The sequence below is a fragment of the Phocoena sinus genome, chromosome 16 (genome assembly GCF_008692025.1).
Source record: "Phocoena sinus isolate mPhoSin1 chromosome 16, mPhoSin1.pri, whole genome shotgun sequence".
NCBI lineage: Eukaryota > Metazoa > Chordata > Mammalia > Artiodactyla > Phocoenidae > Phocoena > Phocoena sinus.
Window position 1 is genome coordinate 800,364 of NC_045778.1, and position 21,875 is coordinate 822,238.

The 21,875-nt window shown below is 39.8% G+C and overlaps 1 protein-coding gene across 1 annotated transcript in view; it reads left to right on the forward strand.

Annotated features, from left to right (window-relative positions):
* Positions 1-21,875, forward strand: part of FMN2 (formin 2) — a 322,361-nt gene that overhangs the window by 198,453 nt on the left and 102,033 nt on the right. Inside the window, exon 8 of the mRNA XM_032609063.1 lies at positions 4,714-4,775. Within this exon, the coding sequence (XP_032464954.1) occupies positions 4,714-4,775 (62 nt within the window). The remainder of the gene's footprint in view (positions 1-4,713; positions 4,776-21,875) is intronic.

Here is a 21,875-nt window from a genome sequence, read left to right on the forward strand (position 1 = left end):
TGCTTGGTAATAAAGTGTAAACTCTTCAAGTACAAGAAGCATGTCTATCAGGGCTGAGAGGAGTGTCTGGGCCAGACTTAGGACTCTGAGAATATTTGTTCAATGAATAGATGAAAATGTTTTCAAGAAGATACTCTGTTTTCTTCATAGATGAATACAAATGTTTTGTATTCTTTAGGTAATCCAGAATTGCTTCAAGTATTATTCAAGAGCTTGGGTGTTTCCCAAACCCTAACCCAATGTGTCTTCTGGCTAGTTTCCTACTGAAAGGTGTGCCTGTGCACCTGTGACCAGGAGCTCAAGCGTGTTTGGTGCTGGGATGTGTAAGGAACGCAAATGTAGTGTTTCCTGTCATCTAATTGTTGTCGGACCCAAGTCCATGTGCCGAACAAGCCGAAACATTGGAGTTTGAGCAGAGAAAGTTTCGTTACAGGGTCAAGCAAGGAGAATGCGTCGCTCGTGCTCAAAAAGCTCTGATGGTTTGGGGGGAAGAGTTTCTATAGGCAAAATCTGGGGGGAGGGCTGCCGGGTGTGTGCTCCTACTCTGATTGGTTGGTGGGGAGATAACCAGGTGGGGCTCCAGGAATGTCCATCATCAGCCTTGTGGTTCCAACCAGTCTGGGGTCCCTGTAGTTGTGCTCAGCCTTAAGTCACCATCCTCCACTGGGTGGGGCCCCAGTCCCTGTAGAAGAGCTCAGAGTTCCGTGTGTGTCAAATTGTTAAGTACATCTCTTGAGGAGGAACTGGGACCCTGCCCCGTCACTGTGCCAGCTGTACTCCTGTTTCCCGACTGCCTTTCCTTTGTTCTCTCACTTTCATTAGTAACTCAGGGAAGGTCTCGGAGACTGAAGCCTTTCTCCTACAAACAAGAAACGGGGGACACAGAAAGGCTTTTGTACCCGGGAGGGCCCCGCAGGGTCCTGCTTGGTTTCATTTTTAAGTGTGAAATATTCAGATGAAGATGGTCCCAAGTGCCTTTCTCTCTCTGAGAAATGTTAGTTTTAATAAATTGTTGGATTTGTTCAGTTAAGCCAAGCAAAGCCAACAAAATTTTAAAAGTTGCTTGACTGCATCTTTAGGAAAGTTTTGTTAAGTCATACATTTGGACAGTTTTTAGAGTAACTCCTTGGTGAGCAGATTCTCAGGCAGGTGTCAGCGCATCGTGTTTCCGTATAAAGGGCCTCTGCGTGTGACCCTTGGCTCCACTGCCATCATGTGGTACAGCGGCATGCCCGCAGCCGACGTTTCTGTGCTTTACTGAGTTTCAAGTAAAAATTTAGAGATAACGGTTCTGGGCCTTTCTACCAAACTGGTGTTTTTTCTTTCTTTTTTCTTTTTATATCCCCTGGCAGGACAGTTAAAGACAGAACTAGAAACTCCTGAATGAGTAAACACTGACCATTTTCATGCCCCAAAGAATGCAGATGTGAAGCGGAAGAGGAGACCTCTCCCGCAGAAACAGCTTTCTCTTACCCTGTAGGACTCAGTGCCAGATTCCCTCATCATCACATGGGCCGTTATGCTCGTGGTACTGTGTGAGCAGCACTGCTACCCGTGCTGGTATTTGCCTTTTGCTTTCTTGGGTGTTGCTGCCTCTGTGGATTTATGGAACTGATAATGCAAATATGTGGCTTCTAGTGAGTCTTTCTTAAGCTTGGCTGTTATGTCTTCTCTCCGAAGGTTCAGTAATAACTTTTGGTTTTTGCACTGTAATCTTTTCAATTTTCTACTATATGTGGAACGCTCTGGTGTAAGCTGATGATACCTAAGACACATGCTTGCTATCACACTCATCAAAATCTCCTTGGAGGGACAGAGCACATACATACAAAAGAGGGAATATCTGAAATGTATCAGGTGACTTGTATTAAAGGGTAGAATCAAGAGGCTGGGAAGGTCAGGATGAGCTATGGAAGTTAGGGAGTGTTTCAGAGATCACTTAAGCTGGAGCTTTAAAACATTGTTTTCTTAGAGATAGCAGTTTGTCCACATTATCTACACTTTTCAGCTTCTCCTCAATTCTAGGTGATCATGGGAAACTACTCTAGCCAGAGAGACATAAAGAGACATCTGCTAAGAATAGGCATTACACATGCCTTCTTGTTGCTTCCTTTCTTCCTTCTTCATTTTACCTGGAATGTGAGAGTGATCGATGGAGCCATGGCTGCCATTTTTCCACTTGAGGAAAAGACCATTAAAAAAATGTTGGCCCTAACCTGTTTGTAGTCCCTGAATCAGTACCAACCTATCTCAGTTTTGTCATTATTTACTCACACATCCTTTTTACAGCTGAAAACAATTTTTAACCAGTACAGATATATTTAATGCTTTTGCCATATGGTCAAGTGACTAGTTGTCAAGAATTGATTCATATTTTAAATATCTCATCACTACATTAAACAAATGGCTGACATCACTCTCTATATTAACCTAAAATGAGCCAAACTTTTAAGCTGGTTGCGGGGAGGAGAAGGAGGGGCAGGACTAAGTTTTAAACAAACATGAATGAATGATATTTCCCCTCATCTAGTCCCTGTGTCTTTCATTTCTCATGTGTGAAGCCAATTAAGGGAAAATTATGTGGTAAAGTAGTAGCAGAGTTGCTTTCCATTGAGATTTCCTGTGGATGGTTAAAAAATGACACTTCAAAAAAAAAAAAATGACACTTCATGGATTAGAACTTTTTGAGGAATTGCTTAGGACCATGTGACATTTATAAAAATATTCTTTGGCACATAACATTGCATGAGATAAAATATGAGAAACCTCAGTATATTTACAAGTAACATTTCATGTAGGGAAAACTTGTAGAAATAATACTATGTTTTAAAATAATAAAGTCAGAGGTTAATCGTATCTTTTATGAGTTTTGACTTGAGCATGAATGATTTTATTGTGTTTCTTTTCCTTGTTCTGAAAATGAAACCTTGTGTTCAGTGGACGACTAGCATCTCCTCCATAGTTTCCTGTCGATCTCTCGGTGTATCTCCCAAGGAATATAGAAATATTGGATTATCAGCTAATGAATTCCAAAGTTAGAGAACTTTGGATTCACTCTAAGAGTCTCCTTAAGGGCTAGACTGCATGAATGTAATCTAAAAATGGTGATTCCACGCATGAAGATGAAATCTTTATTTTAGTTTTATGTATTTTGTTACATTATTTTTAGCCATATTACCTCTAGTGAAAATCATTTGTTAATCCCTTTTAATTAGCTTTTGAAATTTAGTCATAGCTGGGGTATGGTTTACTACGTTGAAACATTAAACAGTTTGTGGTATGTTTGCCTTATATGGTCTAAAGAGTAAAAAGTATTTGATTGCAAATCTGAATTCTTAGATTTCAACTTGAGACCTAATTTTTTTGGAGATTGAGATAGTGGAATATTATTAGGCTAGAAGTATTATATTCTAGTTGATATGATATTTTTTGGTGAATCTGGACTCACTTCGCATCTCCAGACAGAAATGCTAAATTATCTTGGTGAGATTTCTTATGCATCCTGTGTTTCAGTATTGAATTTGGCTTTCTTAATTCTTTCTTGGGATTTTGCCAGAAATGTGTCATGTACTTTAAGCTTTGAGGAATAAAGCATTGTGAAATGCCACAATTATCAAAGTAAGTCTAACCACTTTTTGATTATCCACTCTGTGATTTTTCTCCCAGAAATCTTTAATCCCACAACAGCTTCAGTGACTACTTGGCACATATTTGATCAGAGCAAATTCACCTCATTTCCAGCTAGTTTGTGCACAACTAATGCAAAATGCTTTTGGTTAACCTACACCTAAATTAAGTAATAAAACACACCAATTCCAAAATTCAACACGTTTCCCAGGCCAAAATATGCACTTAAGAACACATGTCCAGTTTTTGATTATCCATTCCACTTCTTCCTTGTATAAGCAGGGCAGTTTGTATATTAAAGATGGATTTTTAAGGATGCATCTGTGCCAATCTCAATACCATAATCAAATAATTTTCCTTTGATTATAACAATTTAAAAAGTTGCAACAGGAAATGCACCTGCTGTTTCCATATTAGTCTACCAGTTTAGGGATTAGATTTAACCTTTGTCAAACGTCTTTACATAAATTGGCAGATATTTGCATTTATTGGTGTAAAACCAGGATGTGTGGGCTTCCCTGGTGGCGCAGTGGTTGAGAGTCCGCCTGCCGATGCAGGGGACACGGGTTCGTGCCCCAGTCCGGGAGGATCCCACATGCCACGGAGCGGCTGGGCCCGTGAGCCATGGCCGCTGAGCCTGCGCGTCCGGAGCCTGTGCTCCGCAACGGGAGAGGCCACAACAGTGAGAGGCCCGCGTACCACAAACAAACAAACAAAAAACAGGATGTGGCAGTAACATGAGTGATTTGCCTATTTTTCTGGTATTAAGCAGATTTTTCAAATTCATTCAGGTGAGTCACGAAAGAGACAGACTCACAGTTTCTCTGTGACCATTGGGCCCTCTTTCTGGGATTTTGTATTTGTGGAGCATGTGAAAGCTTTGACACTTGACACCTGACCCATTGAAATGCCAGCTTGGCCTGGGGGGTGGCCCGACAGGAGGCTGCAGTGAAGGCAGAGCTCCCACCCTCTGCGTGCCGGGTATGAACTCCACTCTGTGGACAGTCACTATTGTTTGAGGTGGTTGGAGCTTTTCACAGCTGGCTTATGGCAATTTATATTCTTTCTTTTGTCTTTTTTGCGCAGCTGTGGTGAACTTGGACAATTCCGTGGTTGACCTGGAGACCCTTCAAGCTCTCTATGAGAATGTGAGTAACAGGGAAATTTTATGTGTGAGGATATAACAACATACACGTCCAGGCTCGTTGCTTCCATGTCCTCTGAGGAAATTTGTTCCGGGGGCACTGAATTTACATAACTATGGGTTTGTAAAAATAATTTCTAGGAAAATATTGAATAAATATGTGGTCTCATAGTTTTAAAATAGGGAGGTTGGGAGGGAGGGAGACGCAAGAGGGCAGAGATATGGGAACATATGTATATGTATAACTGATTCACTTTGTTATAAAGCAGAAGCTAACACACCATTGTAAAGCAATTATACTCCAATAAAGATGTAAAAAAAAAATTGTGATTCAAACCATGTTGTACATGAGGTCTTTCAGATTCCCTCTTTTGAAATATAATCAGTACTTAGGCGGATGCTAATTTGAGAGGAGTAAGTATAGTGTGACATGCTGATGCATTTAATCTTCACATGGAAACTATCAGTAGCTGCTATTATTACCCATTTTGCAGATGAGGAAACTTGGCATGGAGCGTCCACACGACCTGCCCAAGGTCACACAGGCCGTGTTGGTGCTGAGCCTGGGATTTAATTCATTCTGGCTCTGTTTCTCTATCTGCCGGAGTTTCATTCACTGAGTGGCAGGACATCGTGTCTTTCTTCTAGTAGCACTTTCACTTAAGAAGTTGGCAGGGAACAGGAGTGAGGAGAATGACCTGGGCATGGTGCTCTCAGAAGTGCAGTCCAGGCACTGTCCAGGCTGGGGCACAGCATTAAATGACATTGATTCACGTAGTGAGAAAGAGATTCTCTTTTCAGTGTGCTGGATTGTATCTGGGAGAAAGTCTCCGTGTGCCCCTATTTTTTTCATTTTGTTTCTGTTCTTGCCTGTGGTCTGGCTGGTATTTAAACCTCTGTGCTCTCTGGGGCCTGGTCTTGGTTGGTCCTGGGCTTTTCTGTACCCGTTCAAGTAATTTCTGGCTCTGGAGACACGTGTGGTTGGCAGGAGTCAGACCCCCGTCCCTGACCACTCCCTTGAGGAGAGTGTGTTCCAGCTGCTTGTCCGTTCTTGGATTTGGTACTTTTTTTTGGTTTTTTTTTGGATTTGGTACTTTTAAAGCATGCATCCATGTGGTGTCCCTTTGAGGCTGGGATTTCTCCTGGCGTGTCACCCAGTCCATGGGTGATGTAGCGCTGGCGCCTGGTCCCCATCGTGGCTGCAGGCATGTGACTGGATCATGAGGCGGAGAGGGAGGGCGTGAGTGTTTTGTTACCTGGTACTCAGTACATGATGGAAACTGGAAAAAATGGAACCATTTGGAGGTACAGAGAGCTTTCATTTCCCTCGAGTGTTTCCTGCCAGCCCTCTCTTAACCAAGAACCAGGTGGAAGATAGGAGGAAACACCAGGGAGAGTAATGCCTTCAACAGGTCTTAACGGTGTGATGTCAGTGTGCGTGTCAACGTGTATCTCGTGCACACATTCCATATACTGTGTACATGCGTTTATGTAGATACATAAGATACATGTCTGTATATTATATGAAGACACATGAACGTTTTATTTTAAGCTGGTGTATCCATGTGCAGAAACATATACAGAAAAAATAGAGAACATTGGGGACAACTATATTTATGAGGGAAGTTTATTTTGCAGTGATTTAGAGTATTTTATTTGGGAGTTTTTAGCCTTTCAAAGTAAATTACTTTCACAAAATATAAATTTCTGACTCTGGACAAACCAGACAGCTACCCAGAATTTCTTACTGTCATACCCCGTGAAAGGAGAACCAGTACCATATGGCACTGGTTACACTTGTGGTTTTCTTTATATTGTTGATGTCTTTAAATTTGGTGGTTCAGACTTCCACTGCGTCAGGAAAACAATCACTTTTTGGTGGGAGTGGTTCACAGTGATACTAGTTTCGGTACGAATGGGCCGGATTGTTTTGATCACCATCTTCAGTAGGAGAGCTTAAAGCACCCATTACAAATAATAGATAATTGTATATGCCTTGTATACAGACAGAACTCATGCTAATTCCTGAGTAACATCCATTAAAATACAGGTCCAAAGAAGGCAAAACTATTTCTTTTGTCCACGGCAACATCCCCAGCACTTAGATTTAGGTAGTATTGGGCACTTAGGAAGTATTCAGTAAACATTAAATGAATATATATATATGAATTGATGAGTGGAATCTGCTGGTAGGCTTGGTTCTAAGACCTCTTTGGACTTTCTGTTATATGGTTTTCAAATACTTTTTGCCTCTTCAGACTGACTGATAGCATCATGAGTAAGGATCCATATTGAACATGTTTGTTCTATTTTTACTTCTTTGTGATAACAGGACTGAACGTGCAAAGTAATGAGTGATTCTTTTTAGGTGGGTGTGGTAGCTTACTGTAACCTGCTCTACACAAAAAATGGTGAGAAGCGGAATGGTTGAAACTTTGAAAAGGGTAAATGAAAGTTTAAAATTTTTACGTGTTTTTAGAATTCTGGATCATTAAGGGTAGACTCCCAGGGACCTATTGGCATATAAGGGTCTTCAGTTTTCTAGAGATGAAGACTGAGACATATCTGTTACTTTCTGACTGACAGACAACAGTGGTGGATGAAGGCTTCTCCAGTTAGATGATGAATATGTTTCTAGCAAACCAAGGCACTCCCCCTAAATTAAGAGAAAATTGAGATACATATTCCCTAGTAGTGAAAAATGCATTTGTTCAAATCCCTTCATTCCAGTTGTTTAAGTTCCTAAAAGAGCCATGATCATTTAAAAATCAGGGTATATGATGTTTAGAATAGTAATAATCTAATGTTTATTATACACCAAGCACTGATCTAAGTGTGTTATATTTAATCCTCCAAGTGCCTTACCCTCGACTTAGGAGGAAGAAGTACTATTGTTAGAAAGAGGGAACTGACCCAGAGAGGTTGTCAGCTCAGTGCTGGGGGTGACCCTGGTCCCCTCCTGATGACTGTGCTCTGAGGCACAGAATTTCCTGACTCTCAGGGGGAACTGGACAGGACCTTCCAGGAGGAGCAAGGACACACCATGTGATGGAGGGAACTCGGGTGAAAAGTCAGAGGAACGTGGCCCAGGTTCCAGCACCACAAGCTCATGGACACCTCCAGTGACTTATTGATGCTTCTTCAGCTTCAGTTTCCTCATTTTTAAATAAGGTTTCTAATAATTCATAAGGAGAACATCAACTTTTTGTTGGATGTAAAAAGAAGTTTCTAGGCCATTCAACACTATTATGATTTTTTTTTAATAAAAATAAATGTGGGCACAGAACTTAAAATATCTAACATTGTCAGACAGCAAATAACTGTCTCTAAGGCTGGTAGGATTGAAGGTAACAAAGGTTGTGCACCATGTAAATTAATTAAAACTGGACCTTCCCCTCAAGGGTCTGAAGATTTTGCCGAACGAAGCAGAGTAAATACCCGTGTGTTTATAGGCAACATGAATTCACAGGGAATACATTTTTAAAACTTTTGTTAAATTTAGAATGATACCACTTTATTTACAATCATCATTTAAAAATTGGAATTTTTTTCTTTTGAAACAGTCTCAGAGGTACAATAAAGTTGCAGGTATACTATGAAGAACAATTCTTCTGTATCATTTGCAAATAAATTGTCAACATTATGCTTGATAGTCCCTCAATACTTTAGTGCATATTTCCTACAATGTAGTGCACACTTAACCGCAATGCAACCAGCACCATTATGAAATTGACATTGATATACTGCTGTCATCTAACCCTCAGATCCCAGTGCTTTGCTGGTTGTTCCAATAATGTCCTTTGTAGGCAGGACAGCCTTGGAGTTTTGTTGTGCTTTATATCTTCTTTTCCTTGGGCACTTGCCTCTTTTTGATTTATATTATTGTTATGTGTGCATATGTCTTATCTTTTAACTTAACTATAAATTCCTTATCAGTTGGATTTTCATATTCCATGTTTAGCATTATGGCTTATATATAATATTAAAAATAATTACTAATTAATTAAAGAATGACCTAAGAATTCTATTTTTGCTCTTGGTGTGGTTTTATCAATGAAAGAGATTAAAATGGTGACTATCGCTATTTCAAATGCTATACTTTTTAGAACGATCACTGTAAAAAGTAATGTTGCAGGCTTCCCTGGTGGTGCAGTGGTGGAGAGTCCGCCTGCCGATGCAGGGGACACGGGTTTGTGACCCGGTCTGGGAGGATCCCACATGCCGCGGAGCGGCTGGGCCCGTGAGCCATGGCCGCTGAGCCTGCGCGTCCGGAGCCTGTGCTCTGCAGCGGGAGAGGCCCCAACAGTGAGAGGCCTGGGTACCGCAAAAAAAAGTAATGTTGCTTTCTTTCTTTCTTTTTTTTTTTTTAAGGTGAAAGCAGGTTTATTTAGACAGATACATATTCCAAAGACAGAATGTGGTCTGTCTCAGAAAGTGAGAGTGGCCTCACATACATCTTTAAATACAGTACAGTAGTCCATATATATATATCAATTACATCAAGTTTGCTAATCATGTAGTTAAAAGTCTCTATCGTTACTGATTTCTTTTTTTAGCAGTGGGGAAGGTTTGTTAAAGTCTCACATTACAAATATGGAATCCTCAAGTCTACATTTAGTCAAATTTGGCTCTACATATTGTGAAGTTTGACTCTTTGACAAATAGAGATTTAGGATTCATATCTTCCTGTTGGATTGACAGCTTAATCATGATGATGCATTTTGTCTTCATCTCTAATGTTTATAGCCTTAAAGTGTCTGAGTAGTATAGCTATATCATCTTTCGTTTTATACAAACGTTTGTTTCTATAGTATAACATTTCTTCCCTTATACGTTATATTTGGGTTTAATCATTTTTGTTTCCTATTTAAAACATTACCATATATTAGCTTGTGTCTTATCCATTTAACTTTTAAAGATTGTTCCCTTAGAGATTAAAATCATTCCTGATTTATCACAATCTTACACAAATAATTCTTAACCACTTCGTTAATAATACCAGAATATTTCACTTTTCTATTTCTACAGGAATGATAGAACCTAAGAATACTTTAGCACTACGTATTTCTTTCACCTTTGACTTTTATTGTCATACTGCTTGATTCTACATCTATTTCAAATCCCCCCCAATTTTTTTTAAACATCGTTATTGGAGAATAATTGCTTTAAAGTGATGTGTTAGTTTCTGCTTTATAACAAAGTGAATCAGCTATACATATATTTATATCCCCATATCTCCTCCCTCTTGAGTCTCCCTCCCACCCTCCCTACCCCACCCCTCTAGGTGGTCACAAAGCACCGAGCGGATCACCCTGGGCTTTGCGGCTGCTTCCCACTAGCTATCTATTTTATATTTGGCAGGATTTATAAGTCCATGCCACTCTCTCACTTTGTCCCAGGTTACCCTTCCCCCTCCCCCTATCCCCAAGTGCATTCTCTACGTCTGCATCTTTATTCCTGCCCTGCTTTTAGGTTCTTCAGAACCATTCTTTTTTTTTTTCTTTTTAGATTCCATATATATGTGTTAGCATACGGTATTTCTTTTTCTCTTTCTGATTTACCTCACTCTGTATGACAGACTCTAGGTCCATCCACCTCACTACAAATAACTCAATTTCATTTCATTTTATAGCTAGGTAATATTCCATTGTATATATGTGCCATATCTTCTTTATCTATTCATCTGTCAGTGGGAACTTAGTTTGCTTCCATGTCCTGGCTATTGTAAATAGAGCTGCAATTAACATTGTGGTACATGACTCTTTAGGAACTATGGTTTTCTCAGGGTATATGCCCAGTAGTGGGATTGCTGGGTCATATGGTAGTTCTATTTGTAGTTTTTCAAGGAACCTCCATACTGCTCTCCATAGGGGCTATATCAATTTATATTCCCACCAACAGTGCAAGAGGGTTCTCTTTTCTCCACATCCTCACCAGCATTTATTGTTTGTAGATTTTTTGACGATGGCCATTCTGACTGGTGTGAGGTGATACCTCATTGTAGTTTTGATTTGCATTTCTCTAATGATTAGTGCTGTTGAGCTTTCTTTCATGTGTTTGTTGGCAATCTGTATATATTCTTTAGAGAAATATCTGTTTAGGTCTTCTGCCCATTTTTGGATTGGGTTATTTGTTTTTTTGATATTGAGCTACATGGGTTGCTTGTAAATTTTGGAGTTTGATCCTGTGTCAGTTGCTTCATTTGTAAATATTTTCTCCCATTCTGAGGGTTGTCTTTGCGTCTTCTTTTTGGTCTCCTTTGCTATGCAAAAGCTTTTAAGTTTCATTAGGTCCCATTTGTTTATTTTTGTTTTTATTTCCATTTCTCTAGGAAGTGGGTCAAAAAGGATCTTGTTGTGGTTTATGTCATACCGTGTTCTGCCTATGTTTTCCTCTAAGAGTTTTACAGTGTCTGGCGTTACATTTAGGTCCTTAATCCATTTTGAGTTTATATCTGTGTATGGTGTTAGGGAGTGTTCTAATTTCATTCTTTTACATGTAGCTGTCCAGTTTTCCCAGCACCATATATTGAAGAGGCTGTCTTTTCTCCATTGTATATTCTTGCCTCCTCTATCAAAAATAAGATGACCATATGTGCATGGGTTTATCTCTGGGTTTTCTATCCTGTTCTATTGATGTATATTTCTGTTTTTGTGCCAGTGCCATACTGTCTTCATTACTGTAGCTTTGTAGTAGAGTGTGAAGTCAGAGAGCCTGATTCCCCTAGCTCCATTTTTCTTTTTCAAGATTGCTTTGACTATTCGGGGTCTTTTGTGATTCTATACAAATTGTGAAATTTTTTGTTCCAGTGCTGGGAAAATGCCATTGGTAGTTTGATAGGGATTGCATTGAATCTATAGATGATTGCTTTGGGTAGTATAGTCATTTTCACAATGTTGATTATTCCAATCCAAGAGCATGGTTTTGTATCATCTTTAATTTCTATCGTCAGTGTCTTATAGTTTTCTGCATACAGGTCTTTTGTCTCCTTAGGTAGGTTTATTCCTAGATATTTTATTCTTTTTGTTGCAATGGTAAATGAGAGTGTTTCCTTAATTTCTCTTTCAGATTTTTTATCATTAGTGTATAGGAGTGCAAGAGATTTCTGTGCATTAATTTTGTATCCTGCTACTTTACAAAATTCGTTGATCAGCTCTAGTAGTTTTCTGGTAGCATCTTTAGGACTCTTTATGTATACTATCATGTCATCTGTAAAGAGTGACAGCTTTACCTCTTTTCCGATTTGGATTCCTTTTATTTCTTCTCTGATTACTGTGGCAATAACTTCCAAAAGTATGTTGAATAAGAGTGGTGAGAGTGGACAACCTTGTCTTGTTCCTGATTTTAGTGGAAGTGGTTTCAGTTTTTCACCATTGAGAACAATGTTGGCTGTGGGTTTGTCATATATGGCCTTTATTATGTTGAGGAAAGTTCCCTCTCTGCCTACTTTCTGGAGGGTTTTTATCATAAATCGGTGTTGAATTTTGTCAAAAGTTTTTTCTGCATCTATTGAGATGATCATATGTTTTTTTTCAGTCAATTTGTTAATATGGTTTATCACATCGATTGATTTGTTTATATTGAAGAATCCTTGAATTCATAGAATAAACCCCACTTGATCATGATGTATGCTCCTTTTAATGTGCTGTTGGATTCTGTTAGCTAGTATTTTGTTGAGGATTTTTGCATCTATGTTCATCAGTGATATTGGCCTGTAATTTTCATTCTTTGTGACATCTTTGTCTGGTTTTGGTATCAGGGTGATGGTGACCTCGTAGAATGAGTCTGGGAGTGTTCCTCCCTCTGCTGTATTTTGGAAGAGTTTGAAAAGGTTAGGTGTTAGCTCTTCTCTAAATGTTTGATAGAATTCGCCTGTGAAGCCATGTGGTCCTGGACTTTTGTTTGTTGGAAGATTTTTTTTTTTTTTTTTTTTTTTTTTTTTTTTTTTGCGGTACGCGGGCCTCTCACTGTTGTGGCCTCTCCCGTTGCGGAGCAACAGGCTCCGGACGCGCAGGCTCAGTGGCCATGGCTCACGGGCCCAGCCGCTCCGCGGCATGTGGGATCCTCCCACACCGGGGCACGAACCCGTGTCCCCTGCATCGGCAGGCGGACTCTCAACCACTGCGCCACCAGGGAAGCCCTGTTGGAAGATTTTTAATCACAGTCTCAATTTACGTGCTTGTGATTGGTCTGTTTATATTTTCTATTTCTTCCTGGTCCATCTAGGGAGGTTGTGCTTTTCAAAGAATTTATCCATTTCTTCCAGGTTGTCCACTTTGTTGGCATATAGGTGCTTGTAGGAATCTCTCATGATCCTTTGTATTTCTGCAGTGTCAGTTGTTACTTCTCCTTTTTCATTTCTAATTCTATTGGTTTGAGTCTTCTCCCTTTTTTTCTTGATGAGTCTGACTAATTGTTTATCAATTTTGTTTATCTTCTCAAGGAACCAGCTTTTAGTTTTATTGATCTTTGCTATTGTTTCCTTAATTTCTTTTTCTTTTATTTCTTATCTGATCTTTATGATTTCTTTCCTTCTGCTAACTTCGGGGTTCTTTTGTTCTTCTTTCTCTAATAGCTTTAGGTTTAAAGTTAAGTTGTTTATTTGAGATTTTTCTTGTTTCTTGAGGTAGTATTGTATTGTTATAAACTTCCCTCTCAGAACTGCTTTTGCTGCACCCCTTAGGTTTTGGGTTGTCGTGTTTTCATTGTCATTGGTTTCTCTTTGATTTCTTCAGTGATCTCTTGGTACTTCAGAAGTGTATTGTTTAGCCTCCATGTGTTTGTATTTTTTACAAATTTTTTTCCTGTAACTGATATCTAGTCTAATAGCATTGTGGTCAGAAAACATACTTGATATGATTTCAACTTTCTTAAATTTACCAAGGCTTGATTTGTGACCCAAGATATGATCTTTCCTGAAGAATGTTCCATGAAGACTTGAGAAGAAACTGTATTCTGTTTTTTTTGAATGGAATGTTTTATAAATATCAATTAAGTCCATCTTGTTTAATGTATCATTTAAAGCTTGTGTTTCCTTATTTATTTTCATTTTGGATGATCTGTCCATTTGTGAAATTTAGGTGTTAAAGTCCCCTACTATGATTGTGTTAGTGCTGATTTCTCCTTTTATGGCTGTTAGCATTTGCCTTATGCATTGAAGTGTTCCTATGTTGGGTGCATAAATATTTACAATTGTTTTAATTTGTATATATTTATACAGTTTATAAATATTGCTCCCTTGATCATTATGTAGTGTCCTTCTTTGTCTCTTGTAATAGTCTTTATTTTAAAGTCTATTTTATCTGATATGAGTATTGCTACTCCAGCTCTGCTTTGATTTCCATTTGCATGGAATGTCTTTTTCCATCCCCTCTCTTTCAGTCTGTATGTGTCCATAAGTCTGAAGTGGTTCTCTTTTGGACTGTATATATATGGGTCTTGTTTTTGTAACCATTCAGCCAGTCTTAATCCATTTACATTTAAGATAGTTATTGATATGTATATTCCTTTTACCATTTTCTTAATTGTTTTGGGCTTGTTATTGTAGGTCTTTTCCTTCTCTTGTGTTTCCTGCCTAGAAAAGTTCCTTCAACATTTGTTGTAAAGCTGGTTTGGTGGTGCTGGATTCTCTTAACTTTTGCTTGTCTGTAAAGCTTTTAATTGTTCCATCAAATCTGAATGAGATCCTTGCTGGGTAATCTTGGTTGTAGGCTTTTCCCTGTCATCTCTTTAAATATGTCCTGCTACTCCCTTCTGGCTTGCAGAGTTTCTGCTGAAGATCAGCTGTTAACCTTATGGGGATCCCCTTGTATGTTATTTGTTGTTTTACCCTTCCTGCTTTTAATATTTTTTCTTTGTATTTAAGTTTTGATAGTTTAATATGTGCCTTGGCGTGTTTCTGTTTTTGATAGTTTAATATGTGTCTTGGCGTGTTTCTCCTTGGATTTATCCTGTATGGGACTCTCTGTGCTTTCTGGACTTTATTAACTATCTTCTTTCCCATATTAGGGAAAGAAGTATTTCAAGTATTTTCAAGTATTTTCTCAGTCCCTTTCTATTTCTTTTCTTCTTCTGGGGCCCCCATAATTAGAATGTTGGTGCATTTAATGTTGTCCCAAAGGTCTCTGAGACTGTCCTCAATTCTTTTCATTCTTTTTTCTTTATTCTGCTCTGTAGTAGTTATTTCTACTATTTTATCTTCCAGGTCACGTATCCGTTCTTCTGCCTCAGTTATTCTGCTATTGATTCCTTCTAGAGAATTTTTAATGTCATTTATTGTGTTGCTTTTCATTGTTTGTTTTCTATTTAGTTCTTCTACGTCCTTATTAAACGTTTCTTGAATTTTCTCCATTCTATTTGCAAGATTTTGTGTCATCTTTACTATCATTACTCTTCACTCTTTTTCAGGTAGACTGCCTATTTCATCTTCATTTGTTTGGTCTGGTGGGTTTTTACCTTGCTCCTTCATCTGGTGTGTATTTCTCTGTTTGCTTAACTTACTGTGTTTGGGGTCTCCGTTTTGCTGGCTGCAGGTTCATAGTTCCTGTTGTTTTTGGTGTCTGCTCCCAGTGGGTAAGGCTGCTTCAGTGGGTTGTGTAGGCTTCCTGGTGGGGGCGACTGGTGCCTTTGTTCTGGTGGTCTGGATACAGACTGTGAGAAAGAGGAATGAAGGGGGATCCCTAGGAATTTGGCCTGGACAATAGAGTTGCCATTCAGAGATACATTGAAGTGGTTTGGTGAAAGATGGGGAATAAAAACGTGTCTTGGTCCTGTTAGGTTTGAGTTGTCTACTCATTCATTCAAATTGATATAGGAGTCTAGTTGCTTCAGGGCAGAAAGTGGGATGTCAGGTGCTGGGGATTGGCTGTGCTATCAGTCTGGGTCCAATCAGAGGATAGAAGTCTCAGGGTAAAGTAAACAGGGAAACTTATTATAGTGAATGGTTAACCTGTGCTGGGAGAGTACAAGGATGTGAAGATGGCTCTAGGACCCAAGCGAGGAGAGACTTGGAGGGAGACCTTCTCCCTGGACTAGGTGTGTCTGCAGCACCCTGGTTTGCCCAGACCACACCTGGTCCCCAGTCTCTGGGTGAGTGGAAAACAAACTTAGGGCAGCAGGTGAGCCACAGCTTGTGGCCAGGCGTGCTGGCATCAGGATGCCCCACGGGCAGAGCCCAGAGCCTGCCGCATCCATGGTGAGAGAGCCCGGGAGACAGAGCTCAGGGCCCAGGTGAGCCGTGGCTGGCGCATGTGTGCAGTGCCTGGTGTCCACGTGGGGAGTGAAGAGGTCGTGGGACCTCGGCCAGGACTGCAAAGCTCCGAGGGGCTCTATGTGCTCTGGTTTGTGGCTGTAGTCACGGTCGGCCAGAGGACCCCCAACCCATGTCCTCACACACCCACACTGTGGATCATCTGTGCACAGGTAGAGAGGAAAAGGCCAACACCTGCACACCAGAAGCCCTCTTTCCTCCTGCTGTGTGCCTCCAGCACCCCCTACTGATAAAGCATAACATTGTGCTCACCCTGGTGAAGGGCACAGTGCTGAGGCCCGTCCACTATGTCAGTGGGGTCAGTGGGGTAAGCTGAGGGCCCAGAGCCAGTAGCTGGCATGGACAGTAGGGAGGTTTGTTCTTATTTAGCATGTAATTCCTATGTCACGTGTCATTCCATAGGACATGAGTCTTGTTCATATGAAGGTACTTCTGGACGGAAAAACTGATGTGTGCTCTTGGGTCTGGCTTGGGGACTCCTTGGGAATCTTTCAAAACTTTATTGTGTTGATATAACTGTAATTACTCAGTTCAGGTCTGAAATCTTGTTTGAAAGGTATCTAAATACAGTCTTAATTTTGCCCTAATAGTTTAATAATGGTATTCAAAGGGATATTTAAGTTTTATCAAGAAAAAATAGACTAATGTCTATTTAATTGATAACAAAATATATTAAATATATGAGGAGTAATGTTTTTATTACCAGTTACTTTACTTTTTTTTTCCTTTTCATTTTTTATTGAAATATAGTTGAGATATTTGTTTCAGGTGTACAAAGTAACACTCTTACTTGGCATTCCACTGCTTATCCTTGAGAACAATAAACGTAGCCAACCTGAATCCTTTGCTATAAATACGTACTTGCTTTTTCCAGATGCTTCCGTGTCATTGGACCGTGTAACCTCTGTGAAACAGATGGATGTTCTTGTTACACGGCCTTGTTTAGAATGTAATCTTTGTTCTCCCTGGTGGCATATGGTTGGCAGGGAGCTTTCTCTTACAGATGTCAATGAATTTGGGGCAGTCTCCAAATCTAACCACAACATAATTTCAGAAACCAAAAACCTGGGCTTCCCGGTGGCACAGTGGTTAAGAATCTGCCTGCCAATGCAGGGGACACGGGTTCGAGCCCTGGTCCGGGAGGTTCCCATATGCCACAGAGCAACTAAGCCCGTGCGCCACAACTATGGAGCCTACACTCTAGGGCCGGCGAGCCACAACTCCTGATCCCATGTTCCTAGAGCCCACGCTCGGCAACAAGAGAAGCCACCACAATGAGAAGCCCGCAAACCACAACAATGAGCAGCCCCCACTCGCCACATCTAGAGAAAGCCCATGTGCAGCAAGGAAGACCCAACGCAGCCAAAAATAAATGTAAATAAAATAAATAAATTTATTAAAAAAAAACAAAAAAGCAATACTGACGGTGCAATACCTGTTTCCTGAGGAATTAAAACCTAGTGAATCAAGACAGCCTCTTCAATAAGTGGTTCTGGGAAAACTGGACAGCTACATGTAAAAGAATGAAATTAGAGCACTCGCTAGCATCATACACAAAAATAAACTCAAAACGGATTAAAGACCGAAATGTAAGACCACACACTATAAAACTCTCAGAGGAAAACATAGGCAGAACACTCTGACATAAATTACAGCAAGATCCTTTTAAACCCACCTCCTAGAGAAATGGAAATATAAACAAAAATAAATGGGACCTAATAAAACTTAAAAGCTTTTGCACAGCAAAGGAAACCATAAACAAGATGCAAAGACAACCCTCAGAATGAGAGAAAATATTTGCAAATGAAGCAACTGATAAAGGATTAATCTCCAAAATATACAAGCAGCTCATGAAGCTCAATATCAAAAAAACGAACAACCCAATCCAAAAATGGGCAGAAGACTGAAATAGACATTTCTCCAAAGAAGATATACAGATTGCCAACAAACACATGAAAGGATGCTCAACATCAGTAATCATTAGAGAAATGCAAATCAAAGCTACAATGAGGTATCACCTCATACCAGTCAGAATGGCCATCATCAAAAAATCTACGAACAATAAATGCTGGATAGGGTGTGGAGAAAAGGTGGCCCTCTTGCACTGTTGGTAGGAATGTAAATTGATACCGCTACTATGGAGAACAGTATGGAGGTTCCTTAAAAAACTAAAAATAGAACTACCATACGACCCAGCCATCCCACTACTGGGCATATACCCTGAGAAAACCATAATTCAAAAAGAGTCATGTACCAAAATGTTCATTGCAGCTCTATTTACAATAGCCAGGACATGGAAGCATCCTAAGTGTCCATTGACAGGTGAATGGGTAAAGAAGATGTGGCACATATATACAGTGGAATATTACTCAGCCATAAAAAGAAACGAAATTGAGTTATTTGTAATGAGGTGGATGGACCTCGAGTCTGTCATACAGAGTGAAGTAAGTCAGAAAGAGAAAAACAAATACTGTATGTTAACACGTATATATGGAATCAAAAAAAAGAAAAGGTTCTGAAAAACCTAAGGGCAGGACAGGAATAAAAATGCAGATGTAGAGAATGGACTTGAGGACATGAGGGGGGAAAGGGTAAGCTGGGACGAAGTGAGAGAGTGGCATGGACATATATACACTACCAAATGTAAAATAGATAGCTAGTGGGAAACAGCCACATAGCACAGGGAGATCAGCTCGGTGCTTTGCGAGCCCCTGGAGGGGTGAAATAGGGAGGGTGGGAGGGAGACGCAAGAGGGAGGAGATATGGGGATATATGTTTACGTATTGCTGATTCACTTTGTTATAAAGCCAAAACTAACACACCTTTGTAAAGCAATTATGCTCCAATAAAGATGTTAAAAAGAACCCAAAACACCTAGTGAATCCACAGAGATACTAAATACAGTATATCCCGTTGAGTTTTTAAAAGCAAAAATCTTTACAGTTAACTTTGGGTTATTTAATACCATTGAGTTCTGAGGGTAAAATATCTTCAAAAGCAGTAGGTAGTATTTACAGTTGGTTAAATGTATCTGTTGATTCTGATTCCTAGTACACACTCCTCAGATGGCCCGGTGAGAAGTGATGGATGGGGATTGGGGGGATGGAGGAGAAGTTGAGGTAGATTCCTTATTTTAGTGAATAAATATTTAGTGAATCAGATATTTAATATCAATTCAGAAATGTATCTATAAAAATGTCCTTGTATAGCTATCAATTGAATTGTTTTTTTAGATTCAGTTCCCTTTATCTCATAGTCAAGAAAAAAAAATCTTAAAAAGTAAGACAAAACCAAACCTTGGAAGTGAATCTTATTAGAAGTTCAGTCCAAGAAAAAATATTGAAAAAAGGAGAAAAAAATCCCCATCCATTTGTAATTAAACAGCTCTAATCCAATTAGAAGGAGAAAAAAAAGCAGGCAAGATAGCAAGAATTAGAGGTTTAACTTTACACTTCTTGGGATTGGCTTTCACGGGCACAGTGGTAGTGATCTTTACTTACCGTCGTGGTTGACAGACCATAAACTTCAATCTGGAAAAGTAACCGGCACACTTTACAGGATCGAGCATCCTCAGAGGTATGCACTGTGTTACCTTAGTGAAAGTGAACTGGATTAACTGTCTGTTCCTGTCACTTCCAAGAGGTCTTTACTGGATTCATATTTTTAGCAACATTTAATCATTAGTTTCTTCAAACAAATGTGAGAGGATTACTGACTTTCCCCACGGAGCTGTTTGAAAACCATATTCTCATATTTCATTGCTTTTTGGGGTTGGTTCCTGGAATCCCTGTAGCTCATTTTCAACTATAAATGTGGTTAAGGTGAATTTCAGAATTAAAAAAGAAAAGCTTTAGGTCTTGAATCAGTTACAGATTGATGCTATGGACTTCATAAAATCCAGAAATTATGTTTCTTTCCTGTTCATCTGGGATGTGACATTGCCTGGCACATCATAAAGGTATCGACTGAGTTTTTGATAACTGTGCTTCTCTTAGATGAACTATCTCCAGTGAATTCCTGGGAAATGAAAGAATGATTAACACAACTTCACTGGTAATGAACGACACGGGAATGCTCAGATACATTTTCACCTTGCTTTAAGATTAGATTTTAATTTGATTGGTGAAATCCAAGGGTGGACTCATTAGAGAACAGCTCTCCCAGCTGTTGGCCCTCCAGCCACTTGGCCTCTGCTTCTCAAAACCTCCTGGTCCCACCACTAGAACAAGCACTGACAAAGCTGCCTTCAGTTGGGAAACTTCTACTCACCATCTCGTCCTAGTGAATATCACTGAACCTTTGTTATCCCCTCCTTCCCCCTCTGTCATTCTTCTGGGTCATAAGCCCTCGTGTTATAAACGCAGAGAGAACTCACCTCTGGAGCACTTAGCTTGGATGTTCCACACACATTCCCAGGATTTACTCTCATCCCCTCCATGGAACATCATGGAACTTCTGTGTCTGCGTTTTTCCCTTAGTATCATATTCCCTTGGAACCCACTAAGCACTACAAAGAAATATTTACCAAATGAATGCATTTATTTATGGTGAACATAACACTAGCTTTGACACGTTCTCTTAAACAGAATGATAAAAGTAATTTTAGCTGCAAAGGTTTTGATCATTACTTAAATGATGGCATATATTTTAAGGAGAAAGAAGAACTGTGATCAGATGTTCAACAAAGTTAATTTGGGGTCAGTTTTTACTTTTACATTTGAAATAAAGACTCTTGCTTTCTCGTCATCGGGACAGAAAGCCGGGTCTCTGGAGCCACGTCACAGAATCCGCCCTCGCGCACGCACGTAAAGCACAGCAGGGGAGCTGCTTGGGTTGACCTTGCCAGCAGCGTCAAGGTCACTGGCTTCCTTGTGTATCCGTGAGGGGCCTTAGAGAGATTGTGCTCATGACTCTGTGGTGCTTCTTTCTGCTCCTGACCTCCTTTTCCCCACACACCCTCTCTTTTTTCACATTACCAGACCCACTACTAATGTCAAGAAGTAATCCCTTGACATTTACTGTGTCGCTTCATGTTGCGACATTTGCTTGACAGGCTCCGGTTTTACCACTTTCCTTTCCTTTCCTTTTTGAGTCTCTTTATTTAGGGAGCTTCCTGCAGAAGGATGAGTCATCCCGGATGGGTACCCCTTAGACCAGGCTGTTAATTCTCAATCCTATCCATTCAGTACTTCCTTTTCCTAACAAATATTTATGTTTCTGTTGACTGAAAAATATGCCCAATCTGAAGGTTGAGAATTATGTTTTATTTGGCAGACTTACTGAGGACTTAAGCCTGGGATACAGCCTCTCAGAAAACTCTGAGGTACTGTTCCAAAGAGCTAAGGGAAGAGTCAAGATACACAGGAGAAAAAAACATGTAGGCGAACTTCAAAAGATTATTGCTAATCACAAAGACAGACATCTCAAGTTAACGACCTCAGTACTTTTCTGTGTATGGGAAGATGCAAGCGTCTGGGCTCATGGAAATCATTCCTTTGATGTGTACCTTAACTACCTAGGGCCAGTGTCCTGCTTTACTCCATCCTGAGTTCCCTCAGGGAGCACACGTGCGGATAGCTTGATGACTGCAACATCCTTTGTTTACTGAAATGGCAGCGACATTCTTTGTCCACATTTCCTTTACCATCCTGAGAAGAAATTCATGGATAAAAGTTTTTCTACATATATAACTTTAAAGGTCTAATGTCTACACTCTAAAGTAGAAGTAACAAAGTAATCTATAATATTTTATGATGCTTGTAAATTATTGAACCAGAAGGTATGATGAAGGAGACCAATATTTGCCCTTTTATTTATAATCGCCTTGAATATAGC